The sequence below is a fragment of the Megascapheus bottae genome, chromosome 5 (assembly GCF_031878675.1).
Source record: "Megascapheus bottae isolate mThoBot1 chromosome 5, mThoBot2.hap1, whole genome shotgun sequence".
In the NCBI taxonomy this organism is placed as follows: Eukaryota; Metazoa; Chordata; class Mammalia; order Rodentia; family Geomyidae; genus Megascapheus; species Megascapheus bottae.
The window spans coordinates 75649394-75668155 of record NC_143513.1 but is presented as its reverse complement, the minus strand read 5'-3'; the positions used below and the strand labels follow the sequence as shown (position 1 = coordinate 75668155).

The following is an 18762-nucleotide window of genomic DNA, read 5'->3' as shown; positions in this document are numbered from 1 at the left end:
TTGTTTATTTCGGGCTTTCAGGACCATGGGCTTGCAAGCTACCTGAAATGGTTTAGACATTTGAATGTTCATATAGAAATCCCTGGTCCTGCCCAGTGCCAGTGGCTCGCGTCTGCAATCCTAGCTACTCAGGAGGCTGAGATCTGAGGATTGTGATTCAAAGTCAGGCCTGGAGTCCAGGAGACTCTTATCTCCAGTTAACCACCAGAAAACTGAAAGTGGCACTGTGGCTCCAGGGGCAGGGCGGTAGCCTTGAGCTGAAGAGCTCAGGAACAGCACTCAGGCCCAGAGTTCAAGTCCCACGACAGAAAAAAAGAAATACCTGGTCCTCAGAGTGGTATTACTGCAAGGGCTGTGGACCTTTGAGGGGCTGGACTTAGTGGGAGGTCTTCAGGTTGCTGGGAGTGAGCAGGCTTTCAGAGGGAACTGAGGCGCTTCAGCTCCCCCACCTCTCCCTTTCTCTCTGGTTCCAGATGGGACCACTTTGTTCCTACATATACACTGCTATCATATGTTTCCTGGAGACCAAACCAGTAGGGCCGACTGATCTTGGTCTTTGAATCTACAAAACTGCGAGTAACTAAGCCTTTTCTCTTTGTAAATTAGCTAACTCAAGTATTTTATTGAAGGGACACAAAGCTGGAAATGGTCTATCATATTGGATTGCATCCATGCTCCATTTGGTTTCAAGCTTGGCCTCTCCTGGACGATACTAGGAAATGAGGTTCAACTTAGAAGCTAGCTTCAAAGGTCTGGAACTCACTAGCCTTATGTCTGTCAATAACTAACGGGGTTGTGAATCTTCCCATTCTCATCTTTTGAAGATTTCTTTGAATCCAGAATAAACACAGTGAAACAAAACTCTTTCATGTGCTAAAGTCGATGGTGAATCTCAAAGATGGTTTCCAGTATCTCATTAAATTACTTGGCCATAGCGGCCTTTTCATCCTCCATAATTTCATATCCTTCTCCCTGCTGGTTGTGTTAGCTTTCTGTCATTCTAAGAAAATACCTAGGATAGGGAGTGGAACTGTGGCTCAGGTGGTGGAGAACTAGTCTTGAGCAAAGAGCTCAGGGACATCATCCAACTCCTGAGTTTAGGCCCAGGATCATAAAAGAATTAAATAAATTAAAATCTGGGATAATTTACACAGAGAAAATGTTTCATTTGACTCATAGTTTTGGAGGTTCTGGTCCATCTATTTGGCCTCATTGTTTTAAACTTGTGACGAGGCAGCAAGTCATGGCAAGAGTATATGGTAGAGCAGAACCGTTTACTGCACATCCAGGAAGCAAAAAGAGGCAAGGGTGGCTGAAGTCTCACAGACCCTGCGAGGACCTTGGAGGCCTAAAGACCTCCAACCAGACACGCCTCTTAGGAATTCTACTAAGTCCCCATAGCACCTTTGAGGGAGCCAAGATTCAAGCCATAGTAGCAGCCATGCCTAGCGGGGAGTTCAACATCTTCTCCTCAGTGTGTTCACATGCCACTTCAATTGTGCTGACTCAAGAAAACTTAGGAGAGTCCCTAAAAGTTATTTCTATTGACTTTACTGCTTTTCAAGTCAGAGCTGCTTGGAGGTATATACAAATCTATACATTTTTTTGTGTTCTCCCCTGTCAGATGAATTATTCCATTTAAAAATAAAGACTAACCCCATGGGACCCTGTTATTTATATATTTCCCTCAGAGGAAGACTAATTTAGCCTCAATGTTGGTTCCTGAAATTAAAATATGTGTACTTCCTGCTTCATAATAAAGTTATATCCAATCCCAGGATTTGTCACTCACAGTTTTGGTGAAGAATCCGGAAAAACAAAGAGATTACAGAAATCTAAATAAATCTCTTGGCTGCACTTTTTAAAAAAACAAAACATTAATTCTTTTGGAGCATGGGGTGGAGATTCTGACAGGTTGGCCAAGTAAAGTTTCCCAAGCAAATAAATTGCTTACTTAGCAATGGTGATCAATCCTTGCAGATAAATAGCAATAATTCATCATTCACTGGACTATGATTTAAATGGTCTCATCCCCCCAAATTGGAGATGCACCCATCAAACTTTCATTGGCTCTCTATTTATACATATTAAAACTAAAGCAAAAAACAAATATTAAGTATATATTTGGCTGCAGCACCACAAATACACACACACACACACACACACGTGAATATATACATATACACATGTATACATACTCTTTATACATGTATCCTCTCTGTCTTCTGTCTCTGTCTCTCTCTTCTTTCTTTTTGTTCATGTACTAGGACTTGAACTCAGGGCCTTGTACTCTCGTCTTGGTTTTTCCCCTAAAGGTTATGCTCTATTACTTGGGCCACACCTCTGTCTTTTTGCTGGCTTAATTGGGTTGCGAGTTTCTTAAATTTGTTTGCTCAGACTAGTTTTAAACTGTGATCCTCATATCTCAGCTTCCTGCATAGCTAGCATTAGCTTTTTCTAGAAGGAGGAGAAGGAGGAGGAAGAGGAGGAGGAGGAGGATTCTCTTTTATTTTAATTAATTAATTAATTTTTTTGTTGATCGTGGGACTTGAACTCTGGGCCTGGGCACTGTCTCTGAGCTTTTCAGCTCAAGGCTACTACCCTACCCTTTAAGCCACAGTACCACTTCTGGTTTTTTGGTGGTTAATTGGGGATAAGAGTCTCACAGGACTTTAGTGCCCGGGCTGGCTTTGAACCCTGATCTTCAGATCTCAGTCTCCTGAGTAGCTAGGATTATAGGCATGAGCCACCACGCCTGGCTTCTCTTTTAGGCTTCTCTTTTATTTTTGACCATTCATCTTGTTGGATGTCATGACTGAGAATAGGCAGAAAGCTTATCAGTTTTTTGTTTTTGTTTTTGTTTTTTTCTTTTTGCTAGTCCTGGGAATTAAACTCAGGGCTTGGGCACTGTCCTTGGGCTTTTTCCTCAAGGCTAGAGTTCTACCAATTAGCCACAGCACCACTTCTGGCTTTTCTATGTAGGTGATACTGAGGAATTGAACCTGGGTCTTTGTGCATGTTAGGCAAGTACTCTACCACCAGGCTAAACTCCTGGCCTAGCTTGTCAGTTTTTTGAGTCTTCCCCCATCCACTCAGTGATCATTACTGAGTACCTATCATGTCTCTAGTATATGCAGTATGCAGTTAAAGATGGAGAAGAAAAAAGAAAAGAAAACTTTGTTCTCCCTGAAGCTCATATCTAGCAGGATGAGACATCCAGGGAGCACAGTAAGTAAGCAAAACTAAACGGAATGTTGGTGCTAGAGAGGTGAATCAAGAAGGAAAGGGGGGGCAAGGCCTGGCCCTCAGCCCGGGAAAGCAGCAAATCTGAGACAGTAAGCGTCATACAACAAAACACTAAGAATACAGGAGCTGCGCTGCTGACTCTCAGCTGAGGGAAGCAGGGGGTCTGTAAAACCCACAGGCTGTCAGTCACCCTTAGATCTACGGATTCTGTATGGCTTGGGTGGTGAGAATGCGGGATTCTTTTTCTGGTGTTGGAAGTATTCTGGAGAAGGAAGTATTCAGACTCTGCTAGGCTGCTCCTCTAGCTTGTGCGCCACAGTTTAGACAGGTCTCACTTCCTGTCTAGGCCTAGGTCCACTTATTTTAGGTTTTCCCTTGCAGTTGGGATTACAAGTGAGGGCCACAGAGTCCACCCTGTCTATAGGTATGGAATCTTGAAGCATCTTACCCTCCCCCTCCCCCAGCCCAGCCAGGCTAGCCTGCAACCACAATCCTCTAGTCTCAGTTTTCCACCAAGTTTGGAACAGCAGATGCAAATTACGTGTACCCAACTCTATGGGTTGGAATGGGAATCTTATGAACTTTTCTGCCCAGGCTGGCCTTGAACTTCAATCCTGCTGATCTCAGCCTTCCAATCAGCTAGAATTAGAGGCATAAACCACCAGAACCTGGCTTAGGATTATAGATATTTAACTAGCGGATTCTGATTCCTGGTGCCCCACAGCGAGAACCAGTGACCTAGAGATCAAAGGCAGTTGGTAGGCTAAAGTCCAAGGAAACATTTAGAAGCCAGCAGGGCCCGGCTATATTGGGAGAGGAGGTGATCAGCCAGCCCACCTTTCCCTTCATCTCTCCTTCCCCCTTCCACAGGCTGGAACCACTTCCTAGCCTATCTTGGACCCTAATGCGTGGCTCAAATGAGTGAGGATTTTCTTGTTCAGAAAATCAAGCACTGCCTCCTTCAGATACAGCGGGCCCCAATCATTTAGTGGGTGGGAAAAAACCACAGGCACACGGTCTATGGAGCATGAAACATTCTCACCAGTGTAACAGCGTTTAAAACCATGCCTTGCTCCTTCCTCCTTGAAATGCTTTTGCCTTTTACATTCTCCTGCTTTCCATCTTGGCTTATTTTTCTGAAGTCTACTATGTAGGGTTCTCCTCAGGGTCCTTGAGCCATCCTCCCCCTTCCCTCCATAGGTGCCCTCATGGGGCTGGTGGCGCCCTCATGCCCTTTCCTGATCTGATGTGCCCACCAGATGTGTGCATCTGCATAGCCAGCTTTGTCCCCAGGATCTCCTGAGATGCTGCACTGCCGCCTAAACTCATTAGGCTTAAGAGCTCAGAGAGGGGTGGACAGAGCTGCCCACCGGCCTGCAGCTGCATCCATGGGCTTCTTTCAAATGGAAATCCAAGGGCCTTCATGCAACTATTTGGGGAAGAAAACCACAGAGCAACATCTAGGGAGTTCCTGTCTGAAATTTCTCTGTCTCTGTCCTTCTTCCTCTCTCTCTTTCTCTGTCTTTTCCCCTCTGTCTCTATTGCTAAGTGTCTTGCTGTGTCTCTGTCTCTATCCTGTCTCTCTGTGTCTGTGTATCTCTGTCTCTGTCTCTCTCTCCCTCCATGCCCCCATCTCTCAGTGAGGTGCTGTGGATGTCTGCAGGGCCATGAAGTGATCATTTCCAAAGGAGGAGCTGGGAGCTGCCTGTCGTCAGGCTTGGGTGACGGTACACCCGTACAGCTTGCACACGAGGCATACACACTTTGAAGGCAGGATCTTCTTTCCAACTAATTCCTCCCTGAAACCTCAGTCGATGACACAGACCAATGTCAGGTGTCTGCTGGGACGATGGCTCCAGCAGAAGCAGGAGGCTCCCCTGCTTGCCTTTACTAGTGGGAACCTCTCCTCGTAGACATTCTCAGGGTTGCATTTTGATTCGAATTTCCTAAGAAGCTTGGAAAAACCCCTCCAACCCAACCAAGCCAACTGAAGCCAAATTCCAAAGAGGAACTCACACATCAGAGGTTTTCCAAGACAACCCTAATGGGAGTCTGTGGCTGAGATGGGCTGCGGGGTCCTCTCCTCCCCCACTCCAGCCCACCCAGCCTGGGGAAAAGAGAGTGAGCTTGTGCCGACTGTGGGCCAGTCTGGGTGGAATATGCCATCTCCCTCCTGGGAGAGACTGTGGTTATCTGTTTTGGCTAAAGGAATAGTACACTCACCCTAACAAGGCTCAGTTTCTCATACAGGTGGGACAAGAGGACATTTTTTTTTCTCCTCTACTTAAAACCTGAGGTACAGTTCCATACCTCAGCCTTCAGGAAAATAGTGGGGGCTCCAGGGAATCATTTGAAAAATCTCATCTAGGTCAGAAGCAGTCACACAGGTGAAAAATAACTGGTGCTAAAGTCTAATCTTGGCTCTGAAACTTGCTAACTCTGTGACTGGGCCTCAGTTTGTTCCTCTGTAAAATGGGCACGGTAAGAATACAGCATCTGGTTGGACATCTATTTCACAGGCATGGGGTAAGCATCTTCCTATCCACAGGAGCTCCTAGATTGGTGCCTGATATACTTGGCCAAGTGGTGCCCTCAGCCCTCTGCTCAAGCTCCAAAGGCTAGAATGAAATTGAAAATGGTGGGCTTGCTGGCTTCTGAGCGTAGAGGATAGCAGGAAACATGGAGGTCCTAGGCTCTTTTTGGGGGGACTTCGAAAGAGCATCTTCAGACTAAGCTGAGTGGCGCTGCCATTGTTGAAGCCATGGACCTGCACTGCAGGGCACATGTGTGGATGGCTGAGGCCCAACGCCTCCAGCTAGGAGGCATTGTTGTCCATGGACTCAAAGTAAAGATTTCCTCTTATCACTCCACGCCAGAGGAACCAAGCCTCCACTCCTGAGTTATTGCAGACAGCCAACCCCCGCCCTGCACCTGAAATGCACACCAGGCCAGCTCCCAGGACCACAGGTTAGAGAAAGTAAGCTGGGGGGGGGGGGGAAGGGCAGCCATTGGTTGAGAAATAAGAGAATCCACGGCCCCAAAGAGCATGTGGTGTTTGTGTGTCTGGCTGGTTTCTCAGCCTTGGCTTCCAAGACAACTGCCCTGATGGGTTATGCATTTAGAGTTCTGCCCAGAAGCTTCCTCAGCCGTCACCTCCCTGACGAAGCCTCGGTTCAGCACTTGCTTTTGTTTCCTTACTAAGTAAAAGTGTGCTTCACTAACGTCAGACATCACCCAGAGGCAGCTAGAAATGCAAAGTGTCAGCCAAGGATGGTTTTATATGCCCGTAATCTCAGTGCCTAGGAGGCAGAGGTAGGAGGATTGAGAGTTTGAGGCCAGCCTGGACTACATAACTAGGCCTTGTCTAAAAAGGAGAGTGGGCTGGGTACTGGTATCTTGTGTCTGTAACATAGTTACTCAGGAGGCTGAGATCTGAGGATTGCAGTTAGAAATCAGCTCATGCAGACAAATCCAAAAGACTCTTTTCTTCATGGCAGAAAGCTGAGAAGGAAGGTATGGTTCAAATGGTAGATCACCAACCTTAAGCAGAAAAAAACCAAGCAAGAATGTTCAAACCTTAGTAATTCACACACACACATGAAAGAAAAGAAACAAAAAATAAATGAGAAAAAGGGAGGGAGGGAGAGAGAGAGAGAGAAAAAGAGAGAGAGAGAGAGCCTTTCAGACTTCCCGAGTCAGGGCATGCACTTGAACAGGCACCCCTGGGGATTTTGATAGAAGGAAGTAGAAGAAACATGGTGGCAGTTTTCTCCTGGGTATCCCAGCGCTCTTGGAGCCGCCGCTCAGGACCCAGGCAGAGTACTGTATGTATTTATGCACTGTGGACTCACAATTCATTTATGGCAAGGGGCCTGTGAGAGGCTGGGAATGGAAGACGGCACCATACCTTGTGCTTTTCGCCTGAGAGAGAAGCAGGCCTAGTGGGCAGAGCGCGGGAGGTGCTGCCTGGGCCAGCCGAGAGCCTGGCTCCACCACGTGTGGAGAGGGAACAGAGTCTGTGCTTGTGTCTTACCTCGTTCAGCCTTTCAGGACTGAAAGCGGAAGTCAGGACTCCTCTGACCTCTTCCCACCTCTTCCCACGTAAGAACAGGACACTGTTGGCTACCGGCTTGGGCTCCAAGCCTGACACCTGATAGAAAATACCAAACACAGGTTTAGGACACACACATCCCAAGCCATGCGGGTGACAATACAAGTTCATGATCAATACCCTGTTTAAAATCCTCTCATGAGCCAAACTTAGATGTCTCTTGCAAGATGCAGAAGAAAGCTTCTGGGTGATGATGAACGACTCATAGCAAGGGGTCAAATCTAGAGGCCCAGTTCTACTCACTCACAGCTACTGGTCACCATAGAAACAGCCCACCGGCCTGTGGGCCCCACTGTCCCCAGTGAGAGAGGGTCCCTCTGAGTGTGCGCAGCTCTGGCTTCTGGAGAAGGGCCGATCTGTCCTAGGACTTAGGACCAGGCTTGGACTTCATTAGAGAGCGTTTTGGGGCTGGATTGGTTGGGCTGGATTGAAAGGGTCATATGTCTGGATTTTTAGGGAAGTGGCGGGGGAGAACATGGAGTGAGAGAGGAGAGTTCTCCCAAAGCTTTTGCCAGCAGAGCTGTTTCTCCACAGTCCATCTGCTACAGTGTTTCTATTTTCTAGCATTCATTCAGTTTTTTTCCCCTAAGTCAACAAACATGGGTTGAATGTGTAATGTGTGTAATAGGCTGAGTGGTGTCTCTCCGCCTGCTGCCACTTCATGTAGTGAAGTCCTGACCTGGGGAACATGAGAGTGTGACTCCATTGGAACATAATTAGCTACAACAGAATGGGAAGGGTAAAATGAGGGTCATGAGGATGGGCCCCCAATCTAATATGATTAGTGTCTTTCCAAGAAGAGGAGGTTAGGCCATTTACATTGATGGGAAAACCGGAGAGGACCTCAGGAGAAGATGGGAGGCCACAGGCCGAAGAGAGAGCTCACAGACCACACAGCCCTGCCAGCACCCCGATCACACACGTCCAGTCTCAAGTGGGAGAAAAATATTTTCTGTTGTGTGGATCCCCTTTGCTGCTTCTCTATGTATGGGTCTCCTAGAAAGCTCGGACAGATTTTTAAGAATTTGGTTGTAAGTGGGGTGTTGGTGGCTCGTGTCTGTTATCCTACCCACCCAGAAGGCTGAAACCTGAGGGTCATCGTTCAAAGCCATCCTTGGCAGGGAAGTCTGTGAGACTCTTATCTCCAAGTAACCAACAAAAAGCCAGCATTAGAACTGTGACTCAAGTGGTAGAGCTCCAGCACTGAGTGAAAAAAGCGAAGGGACATGAAACTACTACAAGATGGAGTAGGAAAAACATTAGAACTGATAGGCTTAGGTAGGAACTTTTTGAAAAGAGTCCCAAGTGAACAGCAAATAGGAGACAGAATTGACCAATGGGATGACATCAAAATAAAAAGTTTCACAGTCAAGGACATAGCTACTACATTAAAAAGCTAGTGGAAAGACTAGAAGAAGATATTTACCAGCATGCTATCCAACAAATGTCTAATACCCAAAATATACAAGGAGCTCAGAAAATTAACAACCCTCAAACTATTAAACCAATCAAAAAATGGGTGAAGGAGCTTCAGAGAGAGTGCTCAGAAGAAGAATGACAAACAAACACATGAAGAAATGCTCAACCCCCCTGGCCTTTATAAAGGAAATCAAAACAACTTTGAGATTGTATCTCACCTCTGTTAGATTAGCCAACATCAAGAATTTGAACAACAAATGTTGGCAGGATGGTGTGGAAAGAGGAGCCCTATTACACTGTTGGCAGGAATATAAACTAGTACAACTAGAACTAGAACAGTTGTAATAGAACTACAACTGGAAGGCAGTTTAGAAATTTCTCAAAAAAACTAAGCATAGTCCTTCCCTATGACCCAGCCACACCACTCTCGGGCATCTACCCAGAACATGACAAGTCAGGTACAGAAAAGACACCTGTACATCCATGTTCATTGCTGCACTCTTCACAATAGCCAAGTTATTGAAATAGTCCAAAGGCCTACAACAGATGAGTAGATCAATACAATGTGCTGTGTATACACAATGGCAGTGTTACTCATTCACTAGAAAGAATAAGATGTGTGTGTGTGTGTGTGTGTGTGTGTGTGTGTATTTAAGTGAGTGACAGCACATAAGCTGATTTCAAGCCCTAGTATTGGCACATAGAGAAATGTTCTTCCATTTATTTTTATTTTTTGCCAGTCCTAGGCTTGAGCTCAGGGCCTGAGCACTGTCCTTGGACTTTCTCAAGGCTAGAGCTCTACCACTTGAGCCTCAGCACCACTTCCTGCTTTTTTCTATGTATGTGGTACTGAGAAATCGAACCTGGGTCTTCATGCATGCTAGGCAAGCACTCTACCACTAGGCCAAACTCCCGGGCCCTGTTCTTCCATTTTTAACAATCTCTACCACAGAATCTTTTATATAGGGTACCTCTCAATTCTCAGTAATAGTTACAACTATGTACATGTCCTTAGTCTATCATTAAGCCCTACTGATAAAAGACCCAGGGTGCCCTTGGTTACTACACAACCAGGATGCCTACCTGCAGCCTTCTATGGGGCTCCATTCTCACTCTGTTTAAACTCTGTGTCTGCTCCTGAATTTCCTCAGCAAGACGAAGAGCCTGTCCTTTGTCCCCAGGGATAGGCAGTTTTGAATAAAATGATTACTCTGTTCCTTATGGGGTTCACAATCATGTGTGGAACCAGATTTCATTCCAGTTTATGTAAAAGGAAATCTTTTATTTATTTTGGTGTTAGTACTGGGGCTTGACCTCAGGGACTTGTGCTCTTGTTTGACTCTTTCTGCTCAAAACTTTTGCCCTCTGTCACTTTGAGCTTTTTTGCCCAGGCTGGCTTCAAACTGTGATCTTTAAATCTCAGCCACCTGAGTAGCTAGGACTACAGGTATGCACTCCCATCCCCTGGCGAGAAAGGGCACATTTTTATGAATGGAGAGGATGTGGGGGTGTATAAGGAGGTGGCATGGCTGGAAGACTTTTCTGAAGAAGAGCTTTTTTTCTCCCTAAGCCACACTATGCCTTGAGTGGTCACATATGGGGTCTTAGAGTTGGTTCATGGATGCAGAGATAGCAACGGGGCTGACAAGCTCTAGCACTGCTCAGAAACACGTGTGCTCTGCGTGGCTAAGCTATTTCTTTTCACTGTTTTAATTATAGTTGAAACATGAAGCCAGCCATCATAATTCAAGCCTTGTAAAAACTCCTATTTAGAACAAAATTATAATTTTCTAATAAAATATGAACACTCAAAATAAGCCATAAAACATCACTGCAAAGTATCCAGAGGATTTAATTATATATTAGAACCAAGTTGCTGGGCAATTTTTTTTTTCTGTAGAGGAATACCTCTCTATATTTAGACTGAAATTCTTTAGGACTGCCATGGCCAGTAAATTATGGTTTTTATGGAGTTTTGGGAACATAATCCGCTGTTTAGGTTCCAGAGTCAAAAGAGGAAATCATACATTATGTATATTTATAGAATGGCAAAGTCCCATTCTGTACCACAGAAATGAGACATTTCATGAGGAGAGAAGGATGAAGATTCATGTGTTCTGATGAATGAATGAATTTCAGGTAAGAGCCAAGTTGGCAGTCATCCCTAAGGATTGAGTTTATATTCCTCCTCCTCCTCCTCCTCCTCTTCTTTGGCCTCCTTTTAGTAGTATTAGGAATTGAACTCAGGGCCTCATACTTGCCAGGCACTCTAAGACTTGAGCCACACCTCCAGTTTGCATTGGTTTTCGGTGCAGGATCTTGATTTATGTCCAGACTGGTCTGGGCTATAATCTTCCTCCTTGTGCATTCCCAGTGTTGCTGACGCTCGCCATGGCACAGGCATGTGTTGAGATGAAGTCTTCTACACTTCTTTTTGCCCAGACTGGCCTCGCTCCAACTGTGATCCCCTTATCTCACTTAGCAAGTAGCTAGGGTCCTAGGCTTGAACCCCCACACCCCAGTCCACGCATTATTTATTGATTTGTTTATTGTTGTGCTAGCCTTGGGGCCTGTTCATTGTACCTTAGCTTTCCTGCCTAGGCTGGATTTGAATTGCCGTTCTCAAATCTCAGCCTTCTGAGTAGCTAGGATTACAGGCATAAGCCACTGGCATATGGACATACATGGACACACACAACACACATACCCACATGTATTTTGATCAGTCATGGGACTTGAACTCAGGGTGTGGGTGCTATCTCTTTGTTTTTTTTTTTTTTTCACTCAAGGTTATTGCTCTACCAATTGAGTCACCGACTCACTTCTGTCTTTTTGCTGGTTAAGTTGGAGATGAGTAGTCTTGTGCACTTTCCTGCCGGGACTGGCTTTGAACTGTGATCCTCAGATCTGAGCCTCCTGAGAAGTTAGGATGACAGGCCTAACTCAGCAGCACCTAGCTCAGCTGCGCATCTTTTCATGATAACGTTTGTTTCTAGCTGTCGTTCCATAAGAAGAAGAGCAGCAATTTTGTCCTATCAAAAGTGCTGCCAGATGATGAGAGGACATTAAAAAATGTAACACGTGAAACAGTTGTTGGACTTCAGAATGTTTAAAAGGAAGATTAGACAATGACACTCGGAATGTGCCCAATCAATATTTATTACATGCATAATAGACAGAAGAGGGAATTTAGGTTATCTCCATGACCCTGAGGGGTGGAATCAGGTTTCATGGAAGAAGCTAGGGGAGACATTACAGTTCATCTCCAGGGAAACCACTCCACTCTTCAAAAGTCCAAACTATTCCTAAGATGCCAGCCTGCCTGGAGAAGTGAGCCTCCCCACCTCCACTCTGGAATTGTGCACTGAAGCTTGGACACTCAGAAAATCTCAAGAAGGACTTTCATTCTAGCAACTTTCAATCCCAAACTCTTCTAATTCAAACACTTCATATCCTGAAGACCATTCCACATATTTAAAAATATTTGTTTGCAGCCAGGTGGTAGTGGCTCATGCCTGCAATCCTAGCTACTCTGGAGGCTGCGATCTAAGGATCATAGTTCAAAGCTAGAGCAGGCAGAAAAGTCTATGAGTCTCTTATCTTCAACTAACCACTAGAAAACTGGAAAAGGAGATGTGGTTCAAGTGGTAGTGCTAGCCTTGAGTAAAAGAGCTCAGGGACTATGCCCAAGCCCTGAGTTCAAGCCCCATGAGCAACAAACAAAACCAAAAACCCACCAACAACTATTAAACTGCCAAAATACTCAAGAACAAAAGATATATTAAAACTCTACACTGAGAATCTAAAACATTGATAAGTTAAATTAAAGAAAACCTAGAGGAACAGGAGTAAGGCCGCCTTCATGGGTTGGAAAAGTCAGTAGTGTTATAATGTCAATTCTTCAAAAATTGACAAGCTGCCTCAAAAATAGATATACATGGAATCAAAGGACCTGGAGGAGTTTCACAGCCACTATTCAGCGTTTGTTATAAAGCTATAATATACAAAAGTGTGACAGTTATACAAAAGTAAACAGATTGACCAAGGCTACAAAACAGAGTCCAGAAATGAGCTCACACATCTGGAGTCCTGACCTGGATCAAAGGGGAGGTAGGAGTGGTGTGAATACCGTGGGCCATTCACATGCCAGCATACATTCACAGACAGAGACAGGTTGTGGTCACACGGATGGAGGGGAACACAAATAAAACTGTAGGGAGTATCCCCGAGACCTTGGAGGAAGATCTGACTTCTGAAACAGAAAAGCAAGAGCCATGAAAGAAGATGTTGATTGTTTGGGCTGGAGGTGGGGCTCATGTGGTAGAAGTGCCAGCCTGGAGTGGAAAAGCCAAGTGAGAGCATGAGGTCTTGAGTTCTAGCTCCACCCGCCAAAAAAAAAAAGAAAAAGAAAAGAAAAGAAAAAAAGAAGGAGAATGGAGTCACAATCTTCCAAGAGCACGCACTGCACTCGATTGTAAGATGAACACTTGTTGATCTTCTAGCTACCATCGGGTGTCATCAGCTCTTGGCTAGCTCTTGGGGAGTTTGGAACATGGCTTGATGTACAGCAAGGGCTTCATGGTGAACAACTGCAAGGATTCCCTGGGGCAAATGTAGATGTGTGTCCTTTCTAATACATGTCACCCAGTAAAGACCAACTTCTTCCTAGGGCAGCCAAAGAGACTCTTGGGATGGTCTCACAGCTAGTTTTGATGGGCGAGTTATGACAGAAAACCTGCATGTGTGTGTCTATGTTGGCACAGCGAAGTAGCCATGTGCTGTGCATTCATTATGAGCCAAAGTGTGTGTCCACAGCCTGGCAGAGTCACCAAAACCCACCCACGCTTCCCACAGTGCTGCAAAAAGCCCACCCTGGATTTTGCTGTAATTCACTATGCAAATTATCATGAGGAAATAGCAAGAGGCATAATGGAATATGAACCTCTTTTACAGCTGGGAACCTTCACTGGAGACCTTGTTGGTTTCCAAGAGGCCTGAACTGGACAGCCAGAGTGGTGAGCAACAGGTAATGAGACAGAGAGAGAGAGAGAGAGACAGAGACAGAGACAGAGAGAGACAGAGACAGACAGAGAGAGACAGAGACAGAGACAGAGACAGAGAGAGGCAGACAGACAGACAGATAGACAGACCTTAATTACTCCAAGGAATACTGTGATTACAGTATTGCCAACTCATTGCCCATTAAGCATTCTAGTAGGCTGCAAGAATATGAATATCGAGTTGGGCAACCATGGCTCATGCCTGTAATCCTAGCTATTTGTTGGCTGAGAATGGGAGGATCCAGGTTAAAGGTTAGCCTGAGCAGAAAAGTTCATGAGCCTCACCTCAGCAGAAGGAAGCTCATTGTAATGGTTTGTGCTTGGCATCCTAAATGATACAGGAACCTAAGATTGGGAGGCGTGTGGTTCCAGTCCACTCTGGGCAGGCAAGTCTAAAGATTCCATCTCTATGGAATGAAACTGGATATGGAGACATGTACCTATAATCTCAACAACTTTGGCAAGTCTAAAATAGGTAAATCAGGGTGCAAGTACACACGAGCAAGAAGCAAGACTCAGTTTAATAACTAGCAAAAAATAGGACTCGGTAGTAGAGTACTTGCCTAGAAAGCATGAAGCCCTCTGCTCAAATCCCACGACTACTAGAATCAAGTTCACTTCCTGTGGAAGCAAGAGTTTAGTAAGACAACACAAAAGAAGTCATTTTCAACAAGGTTCTGAATGTAAAACAATGAACAAGTCCTGCAAGGCAGAAAGAGTATCGAGCGCTCAGAATCAATACCACTTAGCACTGTCCACCTCTGGATTCTCAGGCCTTCCAGGCACCCGAGGCTTTAGAAGATTCTGCACTCCACCCTCAGCCATCATGTGGAAAAGTCAAAGCTAAATACATTTCACAGACCAAGTGCAACTTCAGGGACCTGATTTCTCCAGAATAAGAGGGAAGCAGGTAAAAGGGCAGGAGACAGGCCTTCCAGCCTGGCCATCAGCCAGGACTTCCAGTGGACAGCCCAACCTGGGACGAACGAGTCACAGCTCAGAGCAAAAGTTTCTTGGGCATTGCAAAATGTTTCACCTAACCCAAAGAACACTGCTTCCCACAGTCTGGGTTTGGGTTTCTCGTCTGAGAACGAATTCAGTTGCAGGAAGAATTTTTCTCCAACTGGGTAGAGCTGGAGTATAGGTAGAGCAACTGGCTAGCAAGGGTGAGGCCCTGAGTTCAAATCTCAGTGACACCAAACAGAAAGCGTGCAATCTTTCTGACTTCTGCATGGCTGAGACTGGCAGCTCTGTAAGATAGGTTGAGCATGGTGGAATGAGCCTGTTTTTCCAGCTATGACAGGGGGGTCTAAAATAGGTGGATTATGGTCCATGTGTCAGCCCAGGGAAAAAGCAAGACCAATCTCAAAATCATCAGTGCAAAAATGAGCTAGAATCATACTATACAGTGCATTTCCTATGAAACTAGGAGAATTGAAACATTCAGAAACCAGCATGTTGAATGTCAAGCCCTCTGTACAACTACTTAAACATAATAAAACTAAAATATGGGCTGGAATCGTGGCTCAGCAGCAGAGTGCCTGCCTAGTAAGTATGAGGCTGTAAGTTCAAACACTAGTATTTGCTAAAACATGGGCAACAACAGTTTGCAAGTTCAGCTGAAGTAAGGTGGGCTTCCCTGGAGAACGCGCAACTGCCATTCTCATACATAAATCCTCACTGCCCACAGAGGAGAGTCAAGATGTTTTCATTTAAGGGCTCAGAAGGGACCTAGAGTTCTAGATGAACAGATGACAAGGTACCATTACTGGTGCAGGAACAAATGCAAGGAGGTAATGGTATGACAAACTTGCCGTGGCGACTGGATCTTCTCCATACAGATCCGTTGGTAGGTGTAAGGCCCTGGGCCCGATAGGTCTCATCTTCCAGCAGGTCTGGATAGGGTGTTACTTGTCTATGAACTATTGTGAGCCAGTGTGTTCCAGAGATGGAATAATGTGCTGCTGAAGATGGCTGGGACGAAGGCTCTCAGTGACTCATGTGTCTCAACACTGAGTCACCCGACCAGGACCAAGGAGGACTTGGCGTCAAGGTGACTCATCCTGACGACTCCACCCGCCATGCAGCAGTGGATGGAGCTGCCCTCTGAGAGTTTGACCCCCAGACTTAAAAAACTCAAGGTTTTATGGTTCTGGATAAAGCCAGTCACCAAATCTCTCACAAGGCTTTCATGTGACATCCATGAGTCTCATGAATGGTGTGGCCCAACTTGTCCCTGGAGAGCTGACCTCAGCTTGGTGCCTCATCTTTGCACACACCATGGACTCCACCTTCCTCCACCTCCAAGCAGCAGAACTGGGGGCCATCTTGTCTGCACCCTGTCCATTCTGCCTGCCAGCCATTTTGGACCGTGCTTTACTTCTGGACATGTCTCTCCCATATTCCCATTCAATCAGACTAACTGAACATAGACTGGAGAGCAGCCCATCGCTTTGACCCCTCCCGCTGCTTCCCCACCTGCAGGCCAACAATAAGTTCAAGCACTGCATTGAATCATTTCTTCTGAGTCATGTGGACCCAGTTTCCACAGACTTCTTTTTAAAGCTAACCTCATGACTGATGATTATCATAACTAAGAAGAACAAATTCACACTAATTAAAAATACCCACAGGCCAAGGTGCTACAGACAACTGATGTTCTAGAAATGCTAAACTCAAGTTACAGTGGTAAATCATGGCTGCACAAACACAGAGAAAGTTCTGGAAGGACTGAAGGCACCAGCAGAAGTCCAGGAAGTCCATACAGGAAATGAGCATTAAAAAACAATGGAGACAGGGGGGTGGAGGGAGGGAAATGGGGACCAAGGCATGAGAAAGGGTATCAATGTTTGTGAAGTAATGCACCTTCTATCTGGTGAATATAATGTAACCCTTCTATTAATTACAAGAAAAAATATATGAAAAAAATGGAGAAACTATATGGGTTCAAGTGTCTAAAAATGTGAATGGGAGAAAGTAAATATTTTCTTCAATGATTTTGAAATTCAAATATTTTCTCAGTACCAATGAATGCCAGAGTTCCTTCCAACTTTGCAAGTTGTGTGTGTGTGGGGGGGTGGACCTCACCCTAACTCCCATCAGTGTCCTTTTACACAAAACTCATACCCTTAACTCAGACCTGGATCTCTGCTCAGTGCCAATTCTTACTGCTGAACAATGCAAGGACCTGTTATTTAAGATCCTCCTCAATGCATCAAAGTAATATTCTGCGTCACAAGGGACCATTTGGAGTTCGCTAGCATGGAGTAAGTGTTTAACGTTTACCAAGCCAGTGTCTGACACTAAGACTCAGTGAACACAGTAAACAGCTGGTGAGACAGAAACAGTGTGGAGTCAGAAAGGGGAAACCAAGCCTGGCTAATCCAGAATTCTCTGAAGCCCAGGTTCATTTGACTTTCAAAAGCCTGGGAGAAAGCCTACTCCAGTGACTTCTTTGAAAGAATTGAGTCACTAAGGGCTGTTTTTATTATTTTTTTAAATCATGAATATGGAATTAGGTTCAAACCCATAAACTAAGCTAAGTGGATATACTCCCAGGTGGAAAAGGCTAAACTCTAGGGTTTCCTAGAGACCTAATCTGCACTTAACCATTTTTTTTCTTTTCCCATTTCTTTTCTGTATATTTTTTCTTTTGTTTTTGTTTTGTTTTTGTTGACAATCTTTTCTTCCATTCCTTTGTTTTTCTTTCCTTTTTTTTTGGTGTCGTTGAGGTTTGAACCCAGGGATTTGTGGTTCCTAGTCTGGTGCTCTATCATTTAAGCCCCTCAGAGTCCTTTTCCATATTGTGAACGAGGAGGTGAAGAAGAAGCGGATTTGAATCTTCAGGACCAGGAGTCACTCCATTCCAGAGAGGCCATCAAGTTGAAGGAGATCCAATCCTATCCCTGAATGTTATTATATATTTGGATCATAGTATAAAAGGAAGTAGAGGGGTCAGGAGCGTAGCCTAGTGGTAGAATACTTGCCCGGCATGCATGAAGCCCAGGGTTCAATTCCTTGGTATCTCATACACTGAAAAAGCTGAAAGTGGTACTGTGTCTCAAGCAGTAGAGGTCTAGCTTTGAGCAAAAGTGTTCAAGGACAGTGCCCAGGACCTGAGTCCAAGCCCCGGGACTGGCCAAAAAAAGAAGTAGAAAGCATAAAAGGGACTGTGGGGTAAAGAGGAAGTAGCAGTTCTTGACCCCAAAGAACTAATAATTCAGTGAGGACAAACGCCCCACCACCATACACAGAAGAGCTAGGATTTGAACAGATGTGAAGAGGTAAAAAGAGGTTTTTGTGCAAACCAGATGCTCACAGCTTATCTCGGCTATCTACCATTGCACAGGGCCCGCCATACAGACATGACCCCATGGCCCATTCAGCTTTCCACCATTCCAGGAAGGTAAAAGGAGCCCTTTTCCAAAGGAGAAGCAAGGGGCCTAACGAGGTGAAGAAGTCTGCTCAGGCTCACACTGCTGATAAGCAGTTGAGTCATTGTGAGCTTTTCTAATGGTCTGGGGACTGTTCACATGTGCAAAGGTACTGGGGTTGAGCTCTCTGGGGGGGGGGGGGAACGGCAGACCTTCACAGGTGTTTGGGGACAAGAATCTAGAAGCTGCAGACAGTTAAACTTCTGCAGTTGTTTTACTCATTCTGAGGCCAGGCAGTCACCTTTTCTGCTCTGGGGCTTGGGAGGTGAGCACGCTTTGAGTGAGTGGCAAATGATCCCTATTAAACCATGACACCCAGAAATGTGTGGCCGCCATTGTAGCCCAGTCAAAAGAGCGCTGGGCTAGGAAGGGTGCTTGGACTTCTGTTTCTGTCCACTTAGTCTGTGTCATTTACTGTCCTATAAATTTTGTAAACTATAACAGTGATGCTTAGCATTACAAAAGTAAAAAAGTGATTGTGGGGGCCGGGAGT

The 18762-nt window shown here is 45.3% G+C and overlaps 1 protein-coding gene across 2 annotated transcripts in view; it reads right to left on the bottom strand.

The window, feature by feature from the left end:
* The window catches only part of Tbxas1 (thromboxane A synthase 1), a 179527-nt gene that overhangs the window by 57683 nt on the left and 103082 nt on the right, over positions 1-18762 (bottom strand). For both annotated transcript variants that reach the window (XM_090333403.1, XM_090333404.1), the window contains exon 6: positions 7280-7396. In XM_090333403.1, coding sequence (XP_090189529.1) covers positions 7280-7396 — 117 coding nt within the window. The remainder of the gene's footprint in view (positions 1-7279; positions 7397-18762) is intronic.